Source organism: Poeciliopsis prolifica, unplaced genomic scaffold (genome assembly GCF_027474105.1).
Source record: "Poeciliopsis prolifica strain line A6 unplaced genomic scaffold, Auburn_PproV2 SCAFFOLD008, whole genome shotgun sequence".
Taxonomy (NCBI): domain Eukaryota; kingdom Metazoa; phylum Chordata; class Actinopteri; order Cyprinodontiformes; family Poeciliidae; genus Poeciliopsis; species Poeciliopsis prolifica.
The window spans coordinates 7,711,221-7,735,000 of record NW_026562383.1 but is presented as its reverse complement, the minus strand read 5'-3'; the positions used below and the strand labels follow the sequence as shown (position 1 = coordinate 7,735,000).

The following is a 23,780-nucleotide window of genomic DNA, read 5'->3' as shown; positions in this document are numbered from 1 at the left end:
AACAGTAAGGACAGAAGATCATTTAGGATCCTCAAGTTTCTACATTTTGAGAATAATTACTACATAATTCTTGCAGGTCTTGTTGCAAAAATCTAGGATGAGAAGTTGACCAGTCAGTCGTTTATTACATGCTACAGTGTAGCATTAGCACGTACAAGCCATTCTTATGTATCTATCTTTTAGAGTCTTATTTGATCTCAACTTGGGTTAACTCAGGAGTTCTTGAGTTAACTGAGTGAAGCTGCAGAGTAAAGCAGCATTTTTTTCAAGACTTCAGAGCACAGTATTCAAATGTTGTCCACGTTGCTCCATTTGAATTGATAAATTGTATTTTGGGATATGAACTTATATGTCCAGAGGACAAGAGAGCAGCTGACACTGCATTCACATACAAGTCATGATTCTCCCACAAGGTCATGGTGAGTGATTTATTGTTGACACGCTTAGGAGAATATTCAGGCTGCTATTACATTTCCTGTTTGCTTTTTATCTAGGAGGCAATAACATCTATTGAATAAAATTGTAAATATAATAAACAGATTAAGGTTTAGTCCAGTTTTAACTAGTATGTTTGCAACAGAGAATATTCTCATATTTGCTTTTGTGTTTAGTTTAACATATTGTACAGTAGAAAGGAGAGCTGTCCATGTATGCTAGCAATACAACATACCACAAAACCATTATGATGATTGGGCTGGTTCTATTACAAAATAAGTTTGGAAATGTTGACATTTTAGCTTTAAAGTCTAGAGTAAATCCTATTAAATTGCTCCTCTGCTATCATACCGTCTCTGCCTCTGTTACTGCCACAATCTGTGCCCCCAGTTTATTGCAGATCACAAACACAAATATTGTCTGCGAGATCCATCTCTGTGGGGTCAGAGTGCAAGGATACAGACAGCATCCAGGTTGGCAGGAGGCAGACAGTAATGAGAAGGACTGGGGTTAAAGAGGAGGAGCAGGAAAATCCTGCGAATCCAACAACTGTAAATCTAAAACTGGGTTCAGTTTTATAGGTCTGGACACTGTGGGCAGACATATAAACAGCAAACAACTTATTAAAGGATGAGGTTTTCTGGAAGTTGTGAGGTAACAGACTTGGCTTAAGACTATACTACACAAGCAACTGTATGCAAACAAACAAACAAAAACATCTGTTTTTGATTTTTTTAGGAGCTCTGAGCCTGTTAGCAATACTGTATCTGTGAAAATCGTTGTGTCTTTAGAGCAGCAGGACATTTTTAAGAGCTACAGAAATTATTTGCATCTATTAGAACTAACTATTAACTATTATTAACTATTAACTATTATAATTAACTGATAGAAGATTGAGATATGAAAGCTTCTGTGCCTTGAAGAAACAGCTACTTGAATTGATGCCATTACAAATTGATGCTTTTTATTAATTGAGGCAAAAAAACAAAGCTACAAAGTTAGTATGATGCACACTAGAAAAACTCAAAGAACTTGATGTCCTATCTCTGGTTTTGTAAAGCTGTTGTTAGCCGACTTCAAACTATATTTGACGACACTGAAAATATGTCACTTCGTCATGAAGCGGGAGAAGAATAAACAAAGTTGTCACAGCATTTTCTGTCTCACAAACAGGAGTCAGATGTGTCATTAGGAAATGTAACCGGAGAGAAACACGGGACAAGCTGGCACAGGCACTGGACTGGACTGCAAAGCTTCAGACATAAACAACTCTTCTGAAGAAAAGACTCCTTCAAGACGGACTGATGACTTTGAAAGAAAACCTGAAGCAGTCAGTAGCAGAACTGGGTCTGAGTTGTAGCTTTTTCTTCAAGTATGATAACAATCCAAAGCACATTGATGAAGACTTTCCCACAGAAGCCCAGAGTGAAAACTATTGACTAACCTGCACAAAGTCCTGACTTCAGCTACACTGAAAATCTGTGGCAGGAACTGAAGACAAAGCTCCGAGCCAGAAGGCCATCTAATCTGAAATTGCTAAACTATTTCTTAAAGAAGACTGAGCTGTCAGAAGCTTGTTAAAAGCTACAGCAAATACCTGCAGGATAAAAGGATATAAACATGACTAACAGCATCAGAAAGGCTAATAACTTTCACCCAGGCAGTTTTTGTGAAATGATCTTGTTTCTGAGAGCAAAGGTAATAATGTAATAATCCAAAGTAAAAACCTTGAAGGTTTTCATCATTTGATGCTCAGCTGTTAATACAGATGAGTTCAGAGTCAAGACTAATAATAAAAATGTGTTTTAGGTTGTTATTGTTTGATAGGATACATGGAGGGAGATCACCTTCAATATGAAGAGAAATGGGAGGACATCACAGTAGAAACACAACACAAATGGATCTTGAGATGAATTAATGCTTGTCTGGGTGTAGACAGTTTCTTGACAGCCCATTCCAGATGCTCTGTAATTGCTGCGCAGTCCCATGGCCTTTGAATTAATCAAGCCAACCCAGTTACTGTGACCGCCAGACTGAGGAAGTACTAAGACCTCAGAGAGCACCACTTCCCCTCTGAGCTATCAAGAACAGACTTCTTTGTGATTGCATGGCACTACAATTTTCATCTTAACACATTAACAGCTGCAGAGAGTAGCAGGGGACTAAGTAGTTAACTTCCAGACAGGGCCAAGTAAAATACAGTCCACTGAGATTGATAAAGATTGCAGTAATGCACAGCTTTTCCCCATTATTTTTAGTCCAGCTGTTTTTGATTTTCTTTTTACTTTTTGTGGTTTGAGATTCAGAGCAGCAACATGTCTAGAAATGCCCAGATGTTTCTGGCTCTATTGACTTTTTATACAGTCCATATCTGAACATTTACATCATATTTAAATTAGAAAATCAAAACTTGTGCCTGTTCCCTACCATATATATGTGGTTCTCTCTTTCACAGATAATGTAGGTTATGCCTGAGACACAATGCTGAGACCAAAAGCCATTTGGGCTAACAGATGAAAAGTCGCTCCTTGTCCCACTGACTTAAATGTCACATCCGTCAGCAATCCTGTCTGCTACAGAGGTGCTAAAAAAAAACCTTCACTTACATTATCTTTACTTCACTATATATGCTTAACTCAGCAAACACACACTCTAATTACAGCGACAGCCGAGGTGTGTGTTTATTTGCATGACCTCACCCGAACCGCTGCTGGTACTGATGCTGCACACGGTGCTGCAGTCACATGCTGATGCAGTGTGTCATAAAACATGCACACCAGAGCTCGACCTGTCAACGCAGTGAGGTCCTCCTGTACCTGTGCTGCATGTACACGCTGCAAAAGCAACACGAACACATTCATGTAAAGCAGCAGCGTGTCATCGTGCCTCAGCAAAAGCGAGTCTGACCCAGCCTGACAGAAACAAACCCAGACAGCTGAAACTTTACTTGCAGGTTAACTGCTGCAAAAAAAACAAAAACAAAAACAAAAAAACATTAAAAAAAAAACATATGATTCTAATGTCAAGGTCAGAAATCTAACTTTGGAAGGTACTCAAGCAGAAAAAAGGACTAAAATGTACACAGCATCCACATGAGAAAAGAAGTCTAATTTTTCTTTTTTTTTGCAATAACACTTACAGATGGAGACATATCTGTTGGCTCCTGGTAAAAATGTGTAAAACGAATTCATCACCCATCTTTTATTGCAGAAGCATAATCGCAGACAGAAGAAAAAAATCAACCTCTAAACTAGAGTTCATTTAGTCTGTGGGGTGAAAGAGCCGCTGTTAAAAAAAACAAAACAAAAAAAACTGTATTTATCACAAATGACACAACAGTTGGAACCCGACAGTCACTGGAAAAGGATTCGCAGGGTGTCATAACATTTTGATTATAAAAATTATCACATGTATTTACAGTTATTTTGATTATCCACTTATCCCACTGAATACAATACATTTTATTGTTCTGCTCCAAACAGAGAAATACAAATTCAAGAAGCTGATATTAGCTGGCAAGTCAGCTGGGATATCTGCGTAGTCGAATACATGTACATGTTTTTAAAATGCACATGTTTTTAAAATGCACCCATGATGCTTTTGCTTTCACATAGGACTTGAAATGCTTTTGAAATAAACGGACAAAATATTTAGAAACCCATCGTCAACGTTTCAGGTTTTAGACAAATCCAACAAATTCTTATTTGCATTGTCCAGATACTATGGAAGAGAAACTGAGCAAGAAGCGTAGCAGACTTTTCACCATATTTAACAGTGATGGTCATGAAGTGCTTTTCCACCGTCATTTTTTGTTTCATGCCACATGTTTGTGGCTGAAATGATTGATAAATCTCATCCAATCAAAGCTCACATACAAAGTTAAACTACCTCCAGAGTTTAGCAAACTCCAGCTTGACATTTGTGATGGTAGAAACTCATCGTCAACCAATAATTTGTTACATTATCTGAATGTAACAAATTATTTTATTTTTAAGTTTTATGCATAAAATATGCCACTATAGACTTATTCTACAACTAAAGGTAAACTATCTAATTATTTCAAGAATTTATTGTAGTAAAGCCTATATGACACATCAGGTGTGTGTTGGACTGCTGTGTGTTTATTTTGGATTTATTTTAAGATTCAAAGATGACGCATTCAATGAAGGTCATCGCAGTTTATGCAATAGGAGACATACATGTTCTTTACTAAGAAGGACTTTAAATAAGGCTATAAATCTTTATCAGTAGTCCAAAAACAGCCTGCTTTCCAAAAACCAGCTCCTGGGGCTGACAATGTGTGTTGTTCACTGTCATGCCAGCTGTGCCTTGGTATGTCAGGGGATGTTCCTCCTTTTATCAATCATCTATCACTGTTTGTTTTCTTCATGTAATCCTTTGATTATATAAAGTTAGACAACATGAATGTAATGGACTACGTGATAAGCAGAGGTCAAGTCATGTCCATCCATGTAATCTGATCATTTTTAATAAAATAAGATGATGACATGCTCACAATCACATGACAAAAATACTTCAAGAGACTTCTCTATAAATAATGAAATGGAGATTAAAGCAGCACAGTGCTTCAAACCGGTCGTATCAATAGTTAGATTCATAATGTGATGACAAAAACAACAGTAGAGTGTTGCATTCAATTTGAGACAACACACATTTTATGATAATATTTAATGACTTTTTTATGTAGTTTAAAATGTTTTAAATTGGCTCGATATTCTCGCAAAAAGAACTGCTAATATTAAGAAAAAGTCTGCATTTAGATTGCTGTTACCGCCGAAACAGCCAAGAAACCAAGAAACCAAAATAATTTTATTTTGTAATAAAAAAACGGACTAGATATTTCCCAGCAAAACAAGAAAAGGCTCAACTATAATATCTTTAAATTTGATAAGTAGAGCATACCACTGAAAGCTACACAATGAATAAAAGGCTGGAATTACCCAGTACATGACAGGTGGAAACCACCAGAGAGGAATCCCTCCATGTGAAATCATCAGAATACAAACAAAAATCTATCAGGACCCTCCTCCTGTTGATGTTTGAACAACTTCCCCTGTAAGAGCCGTGATGATCCTCATCTGTTGCAACATGGCTTTACAGTTCACGCTATTTACGTGTTTTCCATCTCTCCACCCGGCTCTTTACTCCAATATCACTTCGATCTAAACATCTGAGCTCAGTTCTTTTGTTGCGCTGGACCTTTTTCATCGTTCACGGCGACACCGAGCGTGTACGACGTCTCCACTGTGTCAACAAATCTCTCTACAAGTGTCACGCCACTGTTTGCACTCAACTTCACTTCACTAAATCTGTCTAGTTTCAGAAGGAGCAGGAGTTTTGAGTGACCCATCATTATAAAGGAAACATTTTAAAGTAACTTATTAGTTGTGATTTAAAAAATTGACCTTGAAGTGCCTCTATTTTAAACAGCTTTTTTCAGCCGGGTCGGTCCAGTTCCTTGGTTTTCATGATGCTGTTTATCGACTGACCTTTGAGGTTTTGACAGAACAACTGAACTTATTCTGGGTTTAAATATAATGACTCTCAAGTAGACTATATCTAGTATGTAATCACTTCTTAAGTCAATTGATTGTACTGCATTTTATTTTGTGACCTCACAGTAAAGGGGCATGTATACTATTTATATTTTCTATTGAAAACTACTTGTGGATGGTGTATCACTTTATGTCTGTGTTTTATATTTTATTCCACTAAAAACAAGGGAAAAATGTAAAAAATTATACTTCTACGAGCCTTAACATCTATTCAGTTGTGTCGTTTTAAAAACTTATTTGAATTACATGGTGTAGAACCAAAGTTGAATCTTGTTTGCAGGAAATCACAGTCAAGCCTGAAGCCAGTGTTTGAAAAAAGGAAAACAGAGTGATGCAAAAATAACTGGACAGCTGACTTTCCTAAAAGCCTATAAGCCACCTCATTCTCAGTTTGTTCATTCAAAGTGAAGCTTCACAGAGGGCACAGGATCACAGCTCATTCTCACAGCTCTTCATGCACACTAAAGGCAACTTACCACTCTTGGTGTCCTTTCCATCCACCAAGGGTCTGTAGTCGGTCTTGGAAACGGTCTCTCCCACCTTGTCGTCGTAGCTCTCCTTCTCCAGCGAAGCCACAAAGTCTCTCTTTAGCAAGGGCTCGGCTGGAGCCCCACCTCCGCCTCCACCCAGAGCATCTCGCAGACTCAGATCCATACTCCTGAAGCAGGGGGAGAAAACAGAAATTTGAAAATGATCACCTTTATCTATCTTTGTGTTGTGCTACTTCCATGTCTCCTTTCTGCTACCATTTACGTGTGACTGCTTCATTCCAATGAATTTCCCTTTAATTCAAAGTGACCGCAGTTCACACAGTGTTCAGGCAACGTGGACGTTTAGTTTTTCTTAATAAATAGAGTCAAACAAAAACTTATTTTGGCTTGTGTAAGGACAAAAAATAATCTCCCTGGCTGATGTCTTGAGATGTTGCTGCCAATCTTTACACATAATCTTCCTTCTCCATGATGATATTTTGTGAAGTGCACCACTCCCTCCAACAGCGTGACACCTCCATAACAACCCCAATCTCTAACTTGACCTTTGACCCCGAATGAGTCACTTGCATCACGCGTCATACAAAAACAATGGCATATTACATGTTGGTGGTGCTACAGCAGCTATAGAATCTCCTTAATCAGTTTCAAGAAATTTTCTGTAAGTTGTACTATTTGACTAAAAACTAAAGTCTGATACAATTTGATGTTTACTGTTTGTGTTTTGTTGTCGCGTTTATGCTTTATGCACACATGTAATCCATGTTTAGCATGACACACAGGTCTGGGAAAGTAAAACTAGGGTTTAGCAACAATGAAGAGGCTAAAGCTTGTACCACTTGCTTGATAAAGGCTTTATATTTGATTGCTTTGAGCTGCTTAAAGAAACGGGGATCCATTCAGTTTTTATCATCACTATCTCAGGAGAGCAGAAGAAACTTCTAGCAAACATGTGAACTCTTTCTCATTGGATCGACACATTTTCCGCACCCTTTTGCCAAAACAATGAACACAAATGTCCTTCAACCAGTCCAAGAGCCATTGTTTTAACCACAGTAACCAAACAGAAATCACCATGGGATCAGATGTGGAATCAGTAAAAATTGCATCAAAGCATTCTGATTCTGGATCCACTTTTTTGCAAGAAGCAAAGTCTGACACAGCCTAGATAAATGGCATAGGCATGAAAGTATAGCAGGCGACAATGACAAGCAAATGGTGTGTTTCGCTCTCTGACTGATTGGAGGAGTTTATACACTTTGGTGCGTGCACTTTGTGTTTGAATTGAAAATTTCCTTTCGTTTCATATTTTTAGAGTTTTGGAACACTTAAAGCCTTTTCTAAACAAAATGTACAACTTTGAGGTATGCGTGCCACTGCATAGTCCTGGGTTTTAACTGTGTGTTGACTCTGAGTTGAAGGCTGCATGAAGGCGATCAAGAAAACTTTCATGGAGAGTTCAGTATACCTTTAATCAGCATCCATACCATGAACCCTGCATCCTGACACCTTAACTGCAAGAACCCCGTTTCTTTTCTTTTCTGTTCTCTGCTTCTGTTTACCCCTCCATCTGCACTGCAGGCAAACAAGCTGTCATTGTCTTGCAAATGTAACACACACACCACATGGCCAGCAGCCAGCATGAACACATACAGTAGACTGTTAGCAGGCCTCAGGAAGGACTGTGGGCCATTGTTTCACAGATAGGGGTATGCACAGCGGACACCTCACGCAACTTCTGCTCTCACTTTCAATTTGAGCCTCTTTAATCCTGCTGTCTTCCATCAGTTTTGTCAACGCCAGTGTTTTCCCCGTGTCATTCACTGGGTCTCAAACACAAAGACATTTTTCCACGACAATTCTCATCAATGAGAATATAATCTATCCCCTAATCCTTCACAGTTTTAGAGTCCCCTGCTTCCCATGCATTCATCACACAGACAGGATTTACTCAGTGCTGGTCCAATATAAAAATGAGCCAATCCTAAATGGTGCCTCCTGACCTCTGTTGCTCTCTTTGCTGCATTATTTATCGCTTCAGTGCCGGGGTTTCATAAGACGCCATATTCAGTGGCCTGAGAGTTGGATTTGATCTTTTCCTCAAACATAGTTTGGCTTTTTATCACCACCAAGTACTTCGGACCACTCAGAACCCAAGTTTATTAAGATCAGACATCAGTGGTAAAATAATGAATCAAAGTCTGGCTTGACAGGCTAGTGATATTGTAAAATTATATAATTCTATCATCTATTCATGCTTATCCTCATGCTGCCTCACTGGGGGTTGGTGACTATCTCTGGCACCAGCAAGGTGCCAGAGATAGTGATTGATTATTGAGATCAGGTTATCATTGACACCCTCAAACCCATTCCGGGGGATCCCAAAGCATCCCAGAGGGATTTACATTTAGTCCTTCCAGAGAGCTCTGGCTAGGTCTGCCAAAGGTCACTCCTTTTGTTTTAGCAAATAGTCACTACACTTGATGAGAAGCCAAGTTTGAAGCTTATTCAGGCATAGCACATATTGAGTAGCCCGGTAAAAACAAGCCCCTTTTTTTCAAATGTTAACTTAAAAGAAAGCTAACATTTGGGCGTGACAAATGTAATGAACAACATTTTGTAACTTGCATAACTTATTGACTACTCTTGATTAAAACAGATAGTTGATACTGCATTCAGTATTTTTGCTTTTCTCATACTTTTCCAGACAATGTAGAAATCCAGGGCATACAATTTTCTAACTATGCACACAAAGAGATGGAAAAATAAGAGGACATTCACCACACTTCATTATCAAAAATATAACTTTCAACAAGGTCATCTGTTGCGTTTATTAAATTTAAGAAACTATTATCTGGTCAAACAAACATAATCAACAATTTTAGCTCCTCACTCAGTGAGAAACAGCAGAGTTACGGGGCAGTCCAGCTCAGTGATAATTCACAGTGGGCCTACAATACCAAAAGCTGCACTAATGATGTAACAGCAATGAATGGAGAGGTCAATGGCCCTGGGGAACTAACTGTTCCTAAAATCAGGATGATTGTTGACGGCTAAAAATGCCGCTGAGCATCATCTCCATTCATAGAGCACAAAAGGGTTTAGATTACATGTTTCTGCCACCAAGCAGTGAACACAACTATTTTGACAACTTCTGTCTAGATAGATTCTGTATTTATAATTTTTGCTTCAATATTGCAACATGTGCTGAAAGCTTCTTAGGTTGTGTGAGCACTATTTTCTGTGAATCAAATGTGTTTCTCTTCATTATCATAATGTCTTGACAGAGAGGAACTAATTTTCTGTCTCGACAAACAGAACATATTTTTGCTGCAGTGTGATCTGGGTTGTCCCCTCCATTTGCTTTTCTGACTCCTGAAGAAACGTCTACCAACTTGAAGAGGAACAGAAGCAGAAAAACAGTACAAAAAGTAAAGGTGATGGAATGTATAGAGAAACATATCAGAGTAGTACGTTTTAGTACGACAAATTAATAAAATGTGTAATAAGATAACACAGAATACTGAAACTGCAAATTTAAAATTTTTGCAGTGACAGAATATATGTGATTAGATTTATCTCAAGAGATAGATTATTAATGGTTATTTTCAGCCTACAGTCAATCAAACATTTAATTTCTTAGATTAGTTAAAACAGAAATGTGGGTTTAATGGAAAGTGTTTACTACCTGCTGAATGGTTATTTTCAAACTGTCTGAATGCTGTAATTTATTGAGATACACTGAAGAATTTTTTTTCAAAATTCAAACTTCTCCTTTTGGTTGACAGCCAGTGAATCTGTCAGACAAATAACTATCATCAATAAATCAAACGGGTGGTGGAGTTGAATTGCTAACGTTAACATTTCTAATTCAGCCTTTATTTCTGATTTAATGTTATTGTTACTGAAAGGCTATTTGATGAAAGTAGCAAAATAGTAAAACAGTGTCTAAAATAAATAAAGGAAGGGAAATATTAAAAGAAACCACCTCATTTATAAATGAGTGAGTGAGTTCAGAGTCTAACCAGTTAACAAAATTCTGCAATGACTGCCCAGTCAGTCCCTCTGGTGACTCAGCAGCTCCTGTGTGTTTCCCTCTTGATGGGCACAGACTCCGACACACACACACACACACACATCCATGCACACTGTCTGATTAGCAGCAGTTTAGATTACTGCTGACAACACACTGTGTCAACACACCAATTACACATACATATAAATGCACATCGAGGACATCAGTATTGAAAAGAAAGGTGCAGACAGTCAGCACATCAACCAACCCAATTACTAACTCCACAAATCTGTTGAATGAGGCTATTTTTTGTGTCCGTGTGTGTGTGTGTGTGCGTGTTTGCAAAGTGATCCAAAGAGTCAAAACTGCACATTAAGATAAAACAATGTCACAGGGAGGTGAAAACTTGAAAACAAAAGAAACGTCTCCATAATAGATTATTTTAACGTAGCCTGTGCGTACTGTGTGAGATTCTGGGTCTGACATGTCGCTGTTGATGGTGAAATTGGCATCACAGTTAAGCCATTCGGGATCCAGATTCCCAGTGAGGAGAAAATTCATGAGGAGGCGGGAGGGAACTGCTTGTGATGTTTGATGTTGTCCAAATCGTATCTAACTATTTAAAAGCAGACCCCTTGGAAAGAATATACATAAAAACTGGTAAATATGTCAGATGAGAACTCTCTCAAAAGAAACTACATTCTTTGTAAGAGCAGCGAGTGACTGTAGAAACAACATAATCAATTTTAATTTAACTAGAGCTAATCTACAATAATTAAAATAGCATTTTCCTACTAGTCAAACACAGTGAAATCCCTTGTTTTAGAATAACCCTAAAGTTTCCACATAGAAGATTCCTTCTGATAACAGAAAAGGTTTCAACGCTGAATGAAGACCTCCTGCTTGTGTCCTGCACAGAGGGAACTTGTTTTAATGCATTAGTGGATTTGATGGAGGGACATTTTGTGCTGACCCATCCTTCATTCTGCTGCGTTGTCTGATGTCAGCTCTAATAGCAATCTTAGCCTTGCAGTCAGCAGGAGAGCATGACCTTTGATGTTTCCACCACAGTTTCTGTTTGGTCAATTTAGCCTACTTCTAATTTACAGCAAGGTCACGTTCACTCTCAAACGTGCACAGTTACTGCTGTGCATTTGATGTTCAAAAAAAAACAAAAAAAACAAATGGCTGAGTCACAACCAGTTACTTATTCAAGTATGAAACACCACCGATGGATCTGTTTCAAATTGTAGAATTACCTGAACTGTAAACACAAACACAAACACACAAAGCAATGTAGCGAGAAATAATAGAATTAAGTACAGCTACTTGCTGGAATAAAAAAAATAATTAATTGGCACACAAAAAAAGTTACTGTTACAGAAATGAGACGGGAAGGCCAAGTATAATAGATTAAAGCAGACAGCACAACAGAGGAGATGAAAAAAGCTAGGGTAGATAGCATAAGGATAATGATGTAATGAAACTGACCTGCTTCTAACTGCTGGAAGTGATTGGTAGGACAAGTGAAGCAGGTAAGATTCAGTAAGTTCAGTCAAAGGATTAAGACGCAAAGATCAGAAAAACATCTGAATGACGAATCTGCATAGGTGATGACACAAATCTGAAAAGTCCCCTCAGTGGTCGTAGCAGTAACACAAAGGGACATAAGCATTATAGCATGCAGATGTTGGAGTAAAATCTAAAACTTGTAGAAAGCGAGAAATTAAAGTGTAAATAATTTATTCACTATGGATTTCTGAGTAACTGCAGCACATGCATCATTGTTAATCCACAATCTACAATACATTAGCAACTCTAAAAGACATGATGAAGACAGAAGAAGATGACATTCTAAAATTCTATCACCCAACAAAAGAAGAGCTCAATTAGTAACAGAGTACAAGGGTAATAGATAGTTTTGGTTCACCTTCTCCTCCTCTTCCTCTTCTCCTCTTTCAGCTTTTCCCCTCAGGGGTAACCACAGCGAATCACCTGTCTCCATTTAGCAACATCCTCCACCCTCACGCCAACTAACATGTCTTCTTTCTTCACATCCATAAAGCTCCTTTGAACCGTCCCTGTGATTAACTCCTCATCCTAGCCCTCCTCGTCACTCCCAAAGAAAACCTCAACATCTTGGGCTCTGCAGCCTCTAGTTCTGCCTCCTGTCTTTCATCCTTTGACAAAAAACCAGTCAACATTGCTGGTCTCACTACTGTCTTGTACATATTTTCTTTCATTCTTGCTGGTGGCCATTTTTTCACACGTCACACCTGACACATTTGTCCGCCCGCTCCAGGATCAAGCTAAATGATCGCCTACTTTGATGATGCAGTTATTGGTAATGGATCAATTGGTACCATTCTACCATTATCACCAGGAAGAACCCTAAAGATCAGTTGTGATTCCTTGTCAAGGCAGCTGAAGGGAAACAACCATGGAAACAAATAGACTTGATCTGCTGGATGTTGAGTCAGTAAGCCTCACTGTTTAAATTCCCTCTGTTTTTCACTGGATGTGTTCAGGGTCTCACTGTGGGACACTGATGTGAAAAGGAGAAGACAGTGATCCAAATCAATATTCAAAGAACATAATTGTAAGAAATTTAAGAACTGCCTAGTACAGAAAGTACCACAGACTCAAATCAATTGAGAAAACTAACTGGAAGACCTAAAATGAATAACTCAGAATGACAAATGGTCTGCTTGTCGGATAACAAGAAAAACCACGAATAAACATGCGACTGGAATCCTTGCCCAGACCGCAGACTTTTCTGAAGATATTACTTATGTCAGGCTTTCAGAAGACAACAGAAGATAAACCAAACTCCAGCTTAGACCCCCTTTTATATAACAGTGTAGCCAAGTAAGGGCGCTTCCAGTTTCTTACCCAGATTTATATCGCCTTAATTCAGTAAAGTGCTTCTGAACACACCACACAAAAGGTTGTTCTCATGAAACATACAAACATTTCTACGTAACATATTTTTAGTATCCAGTTCCAGCTGAAAGCTGTGCAGGTACCAAAGAAGTATTTGGTTTAGCTGGCCTTCCAATTAACATCAAATATATTGACTCATATATCCTTTATATGAGGAATTATTTATCAGTGTTTTTGCATGACACATCCAACATAGTCTACAGTCAGTTGTAGTTTGAATGACTTTAAAGTCTGGAAGTTGAAAACAAAATTTTCTTTTTATTTCTTAGCATTACTGTTGTAATGCTAGTCAATTATAAGTCTGATATATTTTATTATGTTGGCATAATTTCAAGTAGTTTCTTATTATTTTAACAGTATGGGTAACTGTACCATGTAGAAAGGTGAACTGTTGCTTCTGAAACCTATGCAACAACAAAATATTACTTAGAGAAAAACTCATTAGGCTGGTAAATATAAAATGTTTTCAGTTTTATGCACCATAAGTTTTGTCTGACTAGATTACTTGTGATGAACGAAGGGTCCTTTATCAGATCCTTACAGTATTATAAACCTGAGCAAAAAATACATCATATACCCAATATATCAACACATTAATCTAAAAGTACATTGAATATCCATTACTATGTTCATAATAAGGTCAACTATAACATTTGCGTAAGGTCTTTTTGTTTTCTGACTAAAGCAGTAATATTACACAAAATATTGAAGGTGTCCAGCCTCAACCTCAGCAAATGTCTCTTAAGACATCTATTTCTCCAACAATTTGAGCAGCTCACTGAGTTGGATTATCTGCTGTTTTTGAAAACACAATTCCCTCAGTTGTAGTGATGGACGACACGCCTTCAGTTTTCATACCATAGCTGTTCCCATGTTTTGCAACTGGGAATATATCCAAACAGTCTTTCTGCTACATGCCAGTACACATCAACATGTGGGGTAGAGGGCATCCTCTGCTACTCTATGTTCCACACAGTCCATGAAAACTCTGGTCACTCAGTTTTACTGGCTTTAATCACAGCAACGATATAAAGGTGGTAAGTTTCTACTTAAAGCAGTGGTGGTTAAATGGAGGGGAGATAAATAAACAGACTGGGACAGCGTCTTATCTGGTGATCTGGTGAAGAAAGAGCTGACCCAGAAAACAAAGTTCTCATTTCACTCGTCTGGCTCAAGTCTGAATGAAGGAGATCCCAGACACAGCTGAAATCTGAAGAGCGGCCAGCCTCAACCTTAGAGACGAAGGTGGGAACCTGTGTCTTCTAGGGAGAGCTGCAGCTATATATTCCTTCTGGCCTGGGAATGCCCCTGCATCTCTGAGGATGAGCTGGAGAGTAGCAGAGTGTTGCCGCGTAAAAGGGACGAGTTTCCCTTCCTGGATCTGCCGTCCAATCTTTAATAAGCAGAAGACAATATGTGGTAGATAGTATGAAGGATTTTTTTAAAAATCGTTTATCTTCCACTGATTAATCCATAGTGCAGTAAATCAAAGTTACATTTGCCTACCCTCGTTGCACAGAAATTCAGGTTTTCACGTTGTGACCTGTAGTTGGTTTTCTTTGGCCTTCGGCTTACCCTGTTAGTATCAGCGCAAAATGTTGATGATGTAGCAGGTGGATGTTTTTACAACCAAACCCAATTTGATCCTTTGCAGTTTTAGTCATTCATGCCAAAAATGTAAACTAACTTTATATTCTTTTCATGTTAGGGAACATGGCTTTATTATTCCAGTATATCATATACTTTGGTTTGATCTGAGCTCATAATCTGAGACATTTAAGAAGAGATCACAGCCAAGATGAATGGGATTATAGCGATTCTGATATATAGTATTTTAAATGACATCAGATTGGATGGTTTTATGAATATGAAACTCCACAATTGTTAAAAAAAAACCTACCTAATTATGATGAAAAATAAAATGGTTCATCATGGTTAGAGTGCATAGGTACAAAATGGAAGTACGAGGGGGAGAAATGGCAATGCATAGATACAAACTGGGTCACAGATTTGACAAAGAACCCAACCGAGCTATTTATTTATTGGGTTTACTTTGCCATGAACTATATGTCAACCACAGAGCGAACAGAGCACAAAAACATTCAGAAAGAAAAAAATATATGAGCAAGATTAGAGCAGTAAACAGAGAAAAACAGTGTTTGCGTGCATGCAGCTGTCTGTAGCCTATATGTGTGTTTGCAGAGAGAGGGGATGAGGGTATTACTGTATAATGGCCGGCTTACTCTCTATAGAAAACCAGGCTGTTCTTACAACTGCTGTAACATCAGGGGGGGGAAATCCTTTATGTAACAGGCCTTTGACTTCGGTGTGTGCATCAGTAAACAAATGACTATAGTTTATAATCTGCCTCTTACTGTAGTCCCATATAAGAATATTACAGTAGCAGAGGCAAATTGGGGGGGGGAGGAGAAAAAGCAGCAAAGTCACAACACTTTCATGATCAGCTTGCTAGGAACCAAAGAATGGATATAAAGGGAATTCATCATTATTCCTACAGCGTCGGGATTTTTTTTTTTCTCAAGGGGCAGTCTTGTGCCATCCCGACTGCGGCATCACCACCATAACAAAGAGCCACGAATCCACGGACCTCTGCATGAGGCGCCCCCCCACCCCCATCCCCGCATCCCTCTCCTCCTCACACGCCCACTACCTTCTGACATTAGGATGAGAAACAGCAAACAGCAGCAAACGTCTAAGCAGGCTGCACGCATCCTCATCAGAGAAATACGAGGCCCACATTAGCATCCCTGCATCGCGAGACCTAAATCACGCTGTAACCGCGGCTCGAGTGCCATCGCTCAATTATAATGGCGCAGCGCGAGAATACACGCAGCCACCGCGAACCACGCGATGACACACCTCGAACCTGAGTTATAGGCGACAATGAGCCACTCACCGTGTGGATTCGTCCCTCGCAGTGTGTTTACGTTGTAAAGACAAGTGTGTGTGCGTGTGTGTGAGATGGGAAATCTCTCTTCCTTTCAGCTGCTGGCAGAGCAGTCTGGTACCAGGACACAGACACGCCCCCTTTCTGAATGGCTCAGCCAATCAGGAGCCGGCAGCAGTAAGAATGGAGCGATAGACTGCAAACAGCGGACACTGCTGATGCGTTCACGTACCTCCGAGGAAACGACTCATGACCAGCCGACGTTATGGATGAAGTTACAGAAAGTATCCAGCATGAAGACTCATATTTGCAGACCTTATTGAAGAGCAAAATAATAATAATAATACACAGAAAATCACCAGCGTGTAAACTATGCCCGTTTTTGTACAAGAACCAATAATTGAGCTGAAATCTATTCTACCAGTGATTTGCATCTACAAATGCTGATCAACACCTCCTGAACCACGTGTTCACTGACCAATGAGAGGCTGCAGCATCTGCGTTCACCAACATTTAGAGTTTCACTCAGAGGCGTTTGTAGTGTGTTGCTAGAATATAGGAACTGAGTGATCTAAATAAACGAAACAAACAAAAATAAATAGCCTAAATACAACGCAAGTAATATTGCAAATATGATGGCTGTTCTAGTATGGTCCAAGACTTCTGAAGCTAAGCTTTCTTAAGGTGTGCTTGTGTGAAAGTTCAACAAGGTCCAAGGTTCAGCTTCCTCACAGACAGCATGATGTTTTCTCCCAGGATTTCCTGAAATTTGAATCCAACTTTAATTCTGCACCGCAAGCGTCAAGAGGAAGCCGAGCAACCCAGAGCATCACTGAGCCACTGTCATGCTTCATCCTTCTTTCCCAGACATACTGATGATCAAATGCCCTAAAAGGTGCCAGTTTTAATTCACTTGTGCACCCAACAAGATAGTCAAAAACCTGATTGGCTCATTTATATAGTTGTGAGCAATTGGAGCCTCCTTTCCTGTGTCTGTGTCCTTGATAGTGTCTGGTGGAAGTATGAGAATAGAGCACTTCTAGGTTTAAGCATGCACTTGATTTTATCTACTGTACACAATTTTATACACATAGTACCTATCATTGGTGATCTAGTATTTAATAATAAGTATATTATATTAAAATAATAACATAATATTTCATCTGAAACACAAAATCTAAACATTTTTTTTAAGAAAATATAAAGATCTTGAGATTCTACTTAACATGTCGTCACTTTATCATCATCTTCTTAACCTGTGCTTATGTTGATTTTGTGAACTGCTTAGCCAGATTAAATGTTAATGTGACCAGTCAGGAGGCCATATTTTATTTTGTCTTACATGTGACCGAAAGTGCTATCCCAGTTTAAATATTTTCCGCTGACGTTATTTATTTATTTTTTTATATATATACAGACCCTTATCTTATCTCACTTCAAGCACTACTCAGAATTTGTCAACCCTTTAAAATCTTCCATCTGAGAGTGACAAACTATGCTTTCTAGAGGATATCTCTTTTCAGCAATTGGTCTCAACATGCAGCAAATAACATACATTGTGTTGAGAAACCTACAAATGTCAGCTTATACAACTCGTCATGTGATTATTATTCAGGCAGTAAAATGAATGAAACCCATTCTGGACAGTCGACTGACTGGATCCCTGTTGAGCTGTTAGATAGCTGGATGACCTTCTGGCTGTTGGGGTTTCTATAGGATTATCAAGGATTATGGCTTCGATTTGATTTGGCCTTGTTTATAATCTCTGCAAAATTCACATATTGTGTGTACTGTAAACATGTACTAAAACTCATGGCTGCCTGCATGACTGTCCAGTCTATCGGTGAAGTGAGAGTATTTAAGCTGTGAACTTCACATAGGTTCTGCTCTGGTTAATGTTTTTCTTTTTTAAAAAAGCTGAGTTTTATGGTGAAAACTCCCACACTCAAACTGAACAGCGTATCTTTTTGACCCAAGCAGATGGGTGTGGCTGAATCTCCACTTTAAACTGGCTTGCTTATTCATAACCCCTCTCTCTGCCCGTTCTCTGCTCTGCTCATCCTCTCATCTTCTTTTCTCTCCTTCCTTCCTTCACTCCTAGCCTGATAGAGGGTTATGTAATGTTCCTGGCAGCACAGTTGTCTCTGTCTTTCTCCATCAGCATATTTGTTTCTGTCCAGCTAAAACTCTGTCTGCTTCACAATCCATCTTTTCTCCATGTCGCTCTGCTTTTACTGTGCCAATTCATTCTCTCTCTTTTTTTTTTACTCAAAATTCCTCATTGCAATTAAAGCTGGAAGTCTTTCAGGGTATGTCAGAAATTGTGCCTATAAATGGCCACTGAAACAGTTAACAAGAACTCAAGCTCAGTCAGATTGGATGGAAAGATAGCAGGAAAACACCCTCGCCTTGAAGATGAATCATTAAAGTCTCATCTTTGCTAAATGACAACATCTCCAAATGCTTCCTCTAGATGTGGGTGCATGCAGAATCGAGGGTGACAGGCCAGTTATTGGAGCTGATATCACTCTCGTCTTCACTCTGCACCATTTCACTCCAGTTTAACTCTTTAACACTCCTGTGACCCAAATAAAGAATCATCCCCTGCTGTGTTGAGCCTTTAACTTACGGATTGACACAAATAGGCACGGGACCTCAATGCCATATTCAATAATAATAAACTTCCACAAACGTGTCACGTTTGTGGAAGTATCTGGTGTTTCCAATGATTACTTATAAAATCAAATAAATAGTAGTTAAGTTTTTGGTTTATTTTTTTATTTTAGCTATCTTAAAATGTGTGCTTTGTAGAGCTTGTCATTTACAGCCATTTAGAAGAAGATTGGGGGAGGACAGTTTAAAGATGGTCGGAAGATTAAAGGCAGAGGCTACATGGGGGGTGTCTGGGCTTTAAGGGGGTAAGACTGAAATGAGCGGGTGAGGAAGGGTGAGACACGCAGCAGGAAAGATGCCATGTTGACAATGGGTGTGGCTTTGGGAAAGTTGTGATTAGAGCCGGGTTTGGACTTTATTTGACCCTTAACTAAATGAACATCTCTGCTCTTACTGATTGTTCATTGCTGCAAAAATAGACTGATTTGATGTTTAATTTGCAGAGGCAATAATTTAAAGTAAAAAAAAAAAAAAAAAACGAGACAAGATGAAAATATTATTTTCTAAATTTCTTACTTTTTGTTGTTTTTCTGTTTGTGAGCTTGACATGTTATGCAATTCTATAAAAAGTATTACAGGGATTTTACTGCAGCTTTCAAGCAGCTTAATTGTGTTTTGAAATATATGTAAGAATTGAAAGATCCTCTCCTACAAGCAGAGTAAGAGAGAATCAAAATAACACAGAGGCCAAACAGGAGATCAGTGGGAAATATAAAAAGGATGTCACATATAATTATTGAGCAAATGTTAGGCAAGAGTTAAAACCGTCTTTCATGGTCGGTTTTGGACTTTCTCATTCTGTCCACAGTAACTGACCTTGCTTAGTTGCATGGAAGTTTTAATTGTAGGAAACAGTCATATTAAACATATGATCCTGCTTGATTTCTAATAACTGACAAAAAGTAAATAAATAAAACTGCAAACATTTTCTAGTGAGTGTTTTCAATTGAGAAAAAAACAAGACAAAGTAGAAATCTGTCTACTTGAACCGATTCTTGAACTGTAAGTGTTCAAGAAATGCATGGAGAAAATGTTTTGAGAGCATGACAAAACCAACAACCCAACGCAAACCATCAATATCACAAAATTAATATGATACAATGTCATATTATTTGAGAGTTGCGAACTGATTATGAATACTAATCCAAAAGTCTCTGCTGCTTGAAATGAACAGCGAAACCTTTCCAGTGGAACAACTTGGTCCACATCTGTTTTATTCTCTGCATTGGACTGACCCCTTGTGGAGCCTGCACAAGGAAGCAGGTTGTTTCTTTATAAACGTCCCATTTTTTCCCAAGAGGGTTTATTTGCACACAGCAGAATCCAAATAAAAGTATGCTTTCAAAGAAAAGAAGGATGCTGAATTGTCTTGGACTAAAAAAATGACTGTCCAGTGTGTGACAGCTCTAGTACAGGAGTCTGCTTTATAATCAGTTGTTATGGTGAACTTGCAAACAACTTCCTGGTCAAAATAAACTTGGTTAAAGAATTGATACATGCAATCCAGAGGCATTTACCTACAGCTTTTCAGAGACGTCATAAAACTCTAAATCTGTTGTTTTAGATTTCAGGGAAAGGTATTAGATACTTTTATTCTAACTGTATAATAGCTATTATCTGAACCTTTTCATGCTTATACTGCAGTAGCCCAATCTTTCGTCAGAAATGTAAAAAAAATGTTTTCAATTTGATTATATTTATTAAATGAGGGAAAAATCTAAGTGAAAGAAATAAAAGTTCTTATCCAAATCTGTGCTGGCGAAAAAATCAGCATTTCAAACTAATAATTCAAAAGTAAATGCAACTGAAGCACTGTTTGAAGTGAATGCTTTTTAAATTAATCAGCATTTCCATTAACTTCTTAAGTAACCTTTGATTTTCTGTTTCTCTAAGGTATAAATATCCATTGATGCAGAAATAGAAGCTCATTCCTTTTAGCTTCATGCTGACGTACGGTGGAAGATCTGTGATTCTGTGGGCACAAAACCTTAAAAACCTTAAGAGATTATCTCATATGCTAATTAGAAATGCCAAAGACTGTGAATAAAATTCTGAGCTGAAAACGGATCATAATTCTTTCTAAAAACACATGAAGCCAAATGTTGGTCTGATGCGATTACTGGCTGTGAAAACTTTGTGGTAGAATATTGTGTAAAATATTAGGAGAAGCCGCTTTGTAGCGCATGTAAACATCTGTGAGCAAAAGTTTCTTGTATTTCTTTGGGCCCAGTACTGAAAGCATCAAAAGTAATTTGATGGATGAGAAGGATTTGCCTCTTAATGTGATGAAAACCAAATTACAGACATTTCACGTGTTTATCTAAATTTAGGACCAGAATCAAAACAAAACTAATAACAAGGGAGAAGTGAAATGATATTTTTCTCTCTTGAAGTTAGAGGAAGCTGAAACAATTTGGGGCAAATTAGAGTGTTGCTTTTGCAACAAGTTATTGTAAAAGCAACATATTTAGGATGCTGGCGTCCATTTACTGTAGAATTATAAATATGTGCACAGACCACCATCTAGTGGACTCAACAGGGATTAGCAATCTAATATAAATCGGTAGCTGTGATAGCTATCACAACATGGTCTACAAAAAAGTAGTGAGATTAGGTATTGATAGGGGTTAAAATATTTATGTCATCCATCAGCCGTATTTGTTTGTTAAATGTGGTTTATATATTCACTGTAGGCCATAACTACATTTCTTAATTCACTCTTCAGCTGAAGAAAAAAAAAAAACAGCTATTAAATGAACAAATGGAAAAAGGCTGTGCCCGCAGGTGATGTGTGTCAGACAGACCTCTTAAAAAATGTCTTTTTACTCCCTCTCTTTCGTCGGTTCAGTCGCTCTGGTTTCCTCTTTTGCTCTGTGTCTGTGAGAGTGAGCCTCTACCACATTGTTGAATATGTTTCGAGTCTGTGGCTTTCAGCACCTCTCCACTTTTACGCATTACTTGAACGCACACACAGAGACGAGAGACAGAGGGTGACAATATAAAATTTCCTCCTAGATGGGAGAAGGAAATGTGCAAAGGCTGGCCTGCTATTGTCTTTGAAACTCGAAGTTGTCCATATTTACTTTGGAGAGAAACAGAAGGAGAACATTAGTATTGGCTTCAAACAGCAATGCCGACCTTGTGCGAGTGAAACACGGGCACCGGAAATGTATTCTGATGGCCGATAAAACATGACTGGAAACAACCTGTGCTGTACAGTGATTCACAACACTCTTAAAATGTTGTATTACAAATGACTGTTGCTAAAATGTAACTTAGCAGAATTTATATGCTGTATTTATGCTGCACAGTGCATTAAATACATAGAAGAAAATAGACAAAATATCCGTTGCACAATTTTTAAATAAAACCATGCTTTCTGGAAGTTCACGGCACAGTACAGAAATAAAAAATCTTCCCCGTACACCGAATAAAATGCTTAACACAAATAACAACACAGCTATTCAGAAGGCTACAACTATGTTTACTTTGGCCTCTTACTCAAGCTCAAACTAAGCATCACATTGAGGAAGAAAAGAGATTTAAGTTACTTTGAAGGTGTCTTATTTGTTGTATTTCCGAATCTCCCGGTCAAGGAGCTCTATCAAGTATGTGGAGAATAAACATAGAGAAGAAGAAGATAAAAAAAACATCCAGTGAGTGGCAGTTGCATGGACAGGATGCATTGTTGGTGTCAAAGGTCAGAAGAAAATAGAGAGGCAAGTTCGAGACAATAGAAAAGTAAAATTGAGTCAAATAAGATTCTTGAAACCTGATGGGCTACAGCAGCAGAAGACACCTCTCTGAGTTTCATTCCTTTAAATTAGAAACATGTAATTAAGATTAAAATTCATATAGTGATTTACATTTAAATTCTGTCTCTCGTCTAGCAGTGCATATTTGCACTGCTAGTGCAAATATGCTTTAGGTGAATATTAAAGTGAATTTAGTTAGGATGCGGCTGCTCAAAACTGAAGTGCTCCTCTGTAGGCAACCTGCCGAGAAACTTGATCTTAGGCAACATTGGACGCAACATGATGATAACCCAAAACACTGCTATAGTGGCAAATAAATGGTCAGCTGTTTTTAAACTCCAAAATTTATTATTTCCCTTCATCAACAACAGCAAGGTTTCACAATAAAACTGCACTACACTCACACACACGAAGCAAACCCGTCAATGCACACACTGCTGGCTCAGATGCTCCCATCATCCTGCTAATCACATCAATTTAAACTGGTGTATTTAAAGACTAAATGCAAATGCATGTACTTAATTAGTGCTAATGCACACTGAAGGTTATACATTTTACTGCATGGACAGCAGTTTGTGCAAGATGTAAAAACAGCTGCAGGAACCAATGTCATTTCCCGTGTTGTGCTTCTGATTGGATATGAAAATACTACAATAGAAATGGTTTAACAGTGAAGATTAAAGGAGCACATGAATACTTTGGAGGTTTTCCTGTTGGCTAGTGTTGCAGAAAGAGCTGAGGAATACCAACATCCTCAATGCGTCAGCATTAGTTGACAGTTACTAAATTTAATGTTGTTACAGAGCCAGACGCACGTTACACACAGGATTTGAGGTCTTTGCTTACATTGTTTTAGATTAAAGCTTGACAGGATTTCTTTGATCAGTTCAACATGAGCCTTTCAAAGTAAGGCGCTAAAATGGAGTTACACTGATGACGTCAAAATGTTTGTGGCCGACGGGGCAAATTTCACCATATTTCTTT

At 38.3% G+C, this 23,780-nt stretch overlaps 1 protein-coding gene across 1 annotated transcript in view; it reads right to left on the bottom strand.

Annotated features, from left to right (window-relative positions):
- Positions 1-16,493, bottom strand: part of map4l (microtubule associated protein 4 like) — a 78,697-nt gene extending 62,204 nt beyond the window's left edge. The window contains exons 1-2 of the mRNA XM_055033478.1: positions 16,378-16,493; positions 6,488-6,669 (exon numbers count right to left, since the gene is read on the bottom strand). Coding sequence (XP_054889453.1) covers positions 6,488-6,665 — 178 coding nt within the window. The 5' untranslated portion in view covers positions 6,666-6,669; positions 16,378-16,493. The remainder of the gene's footprint in view (positions 1-6,487; positions 6,670-16,377) is intronic.
- Between the last annotated feature and the right edge of the window lie 7,287 nt (positions 16,494-23,780).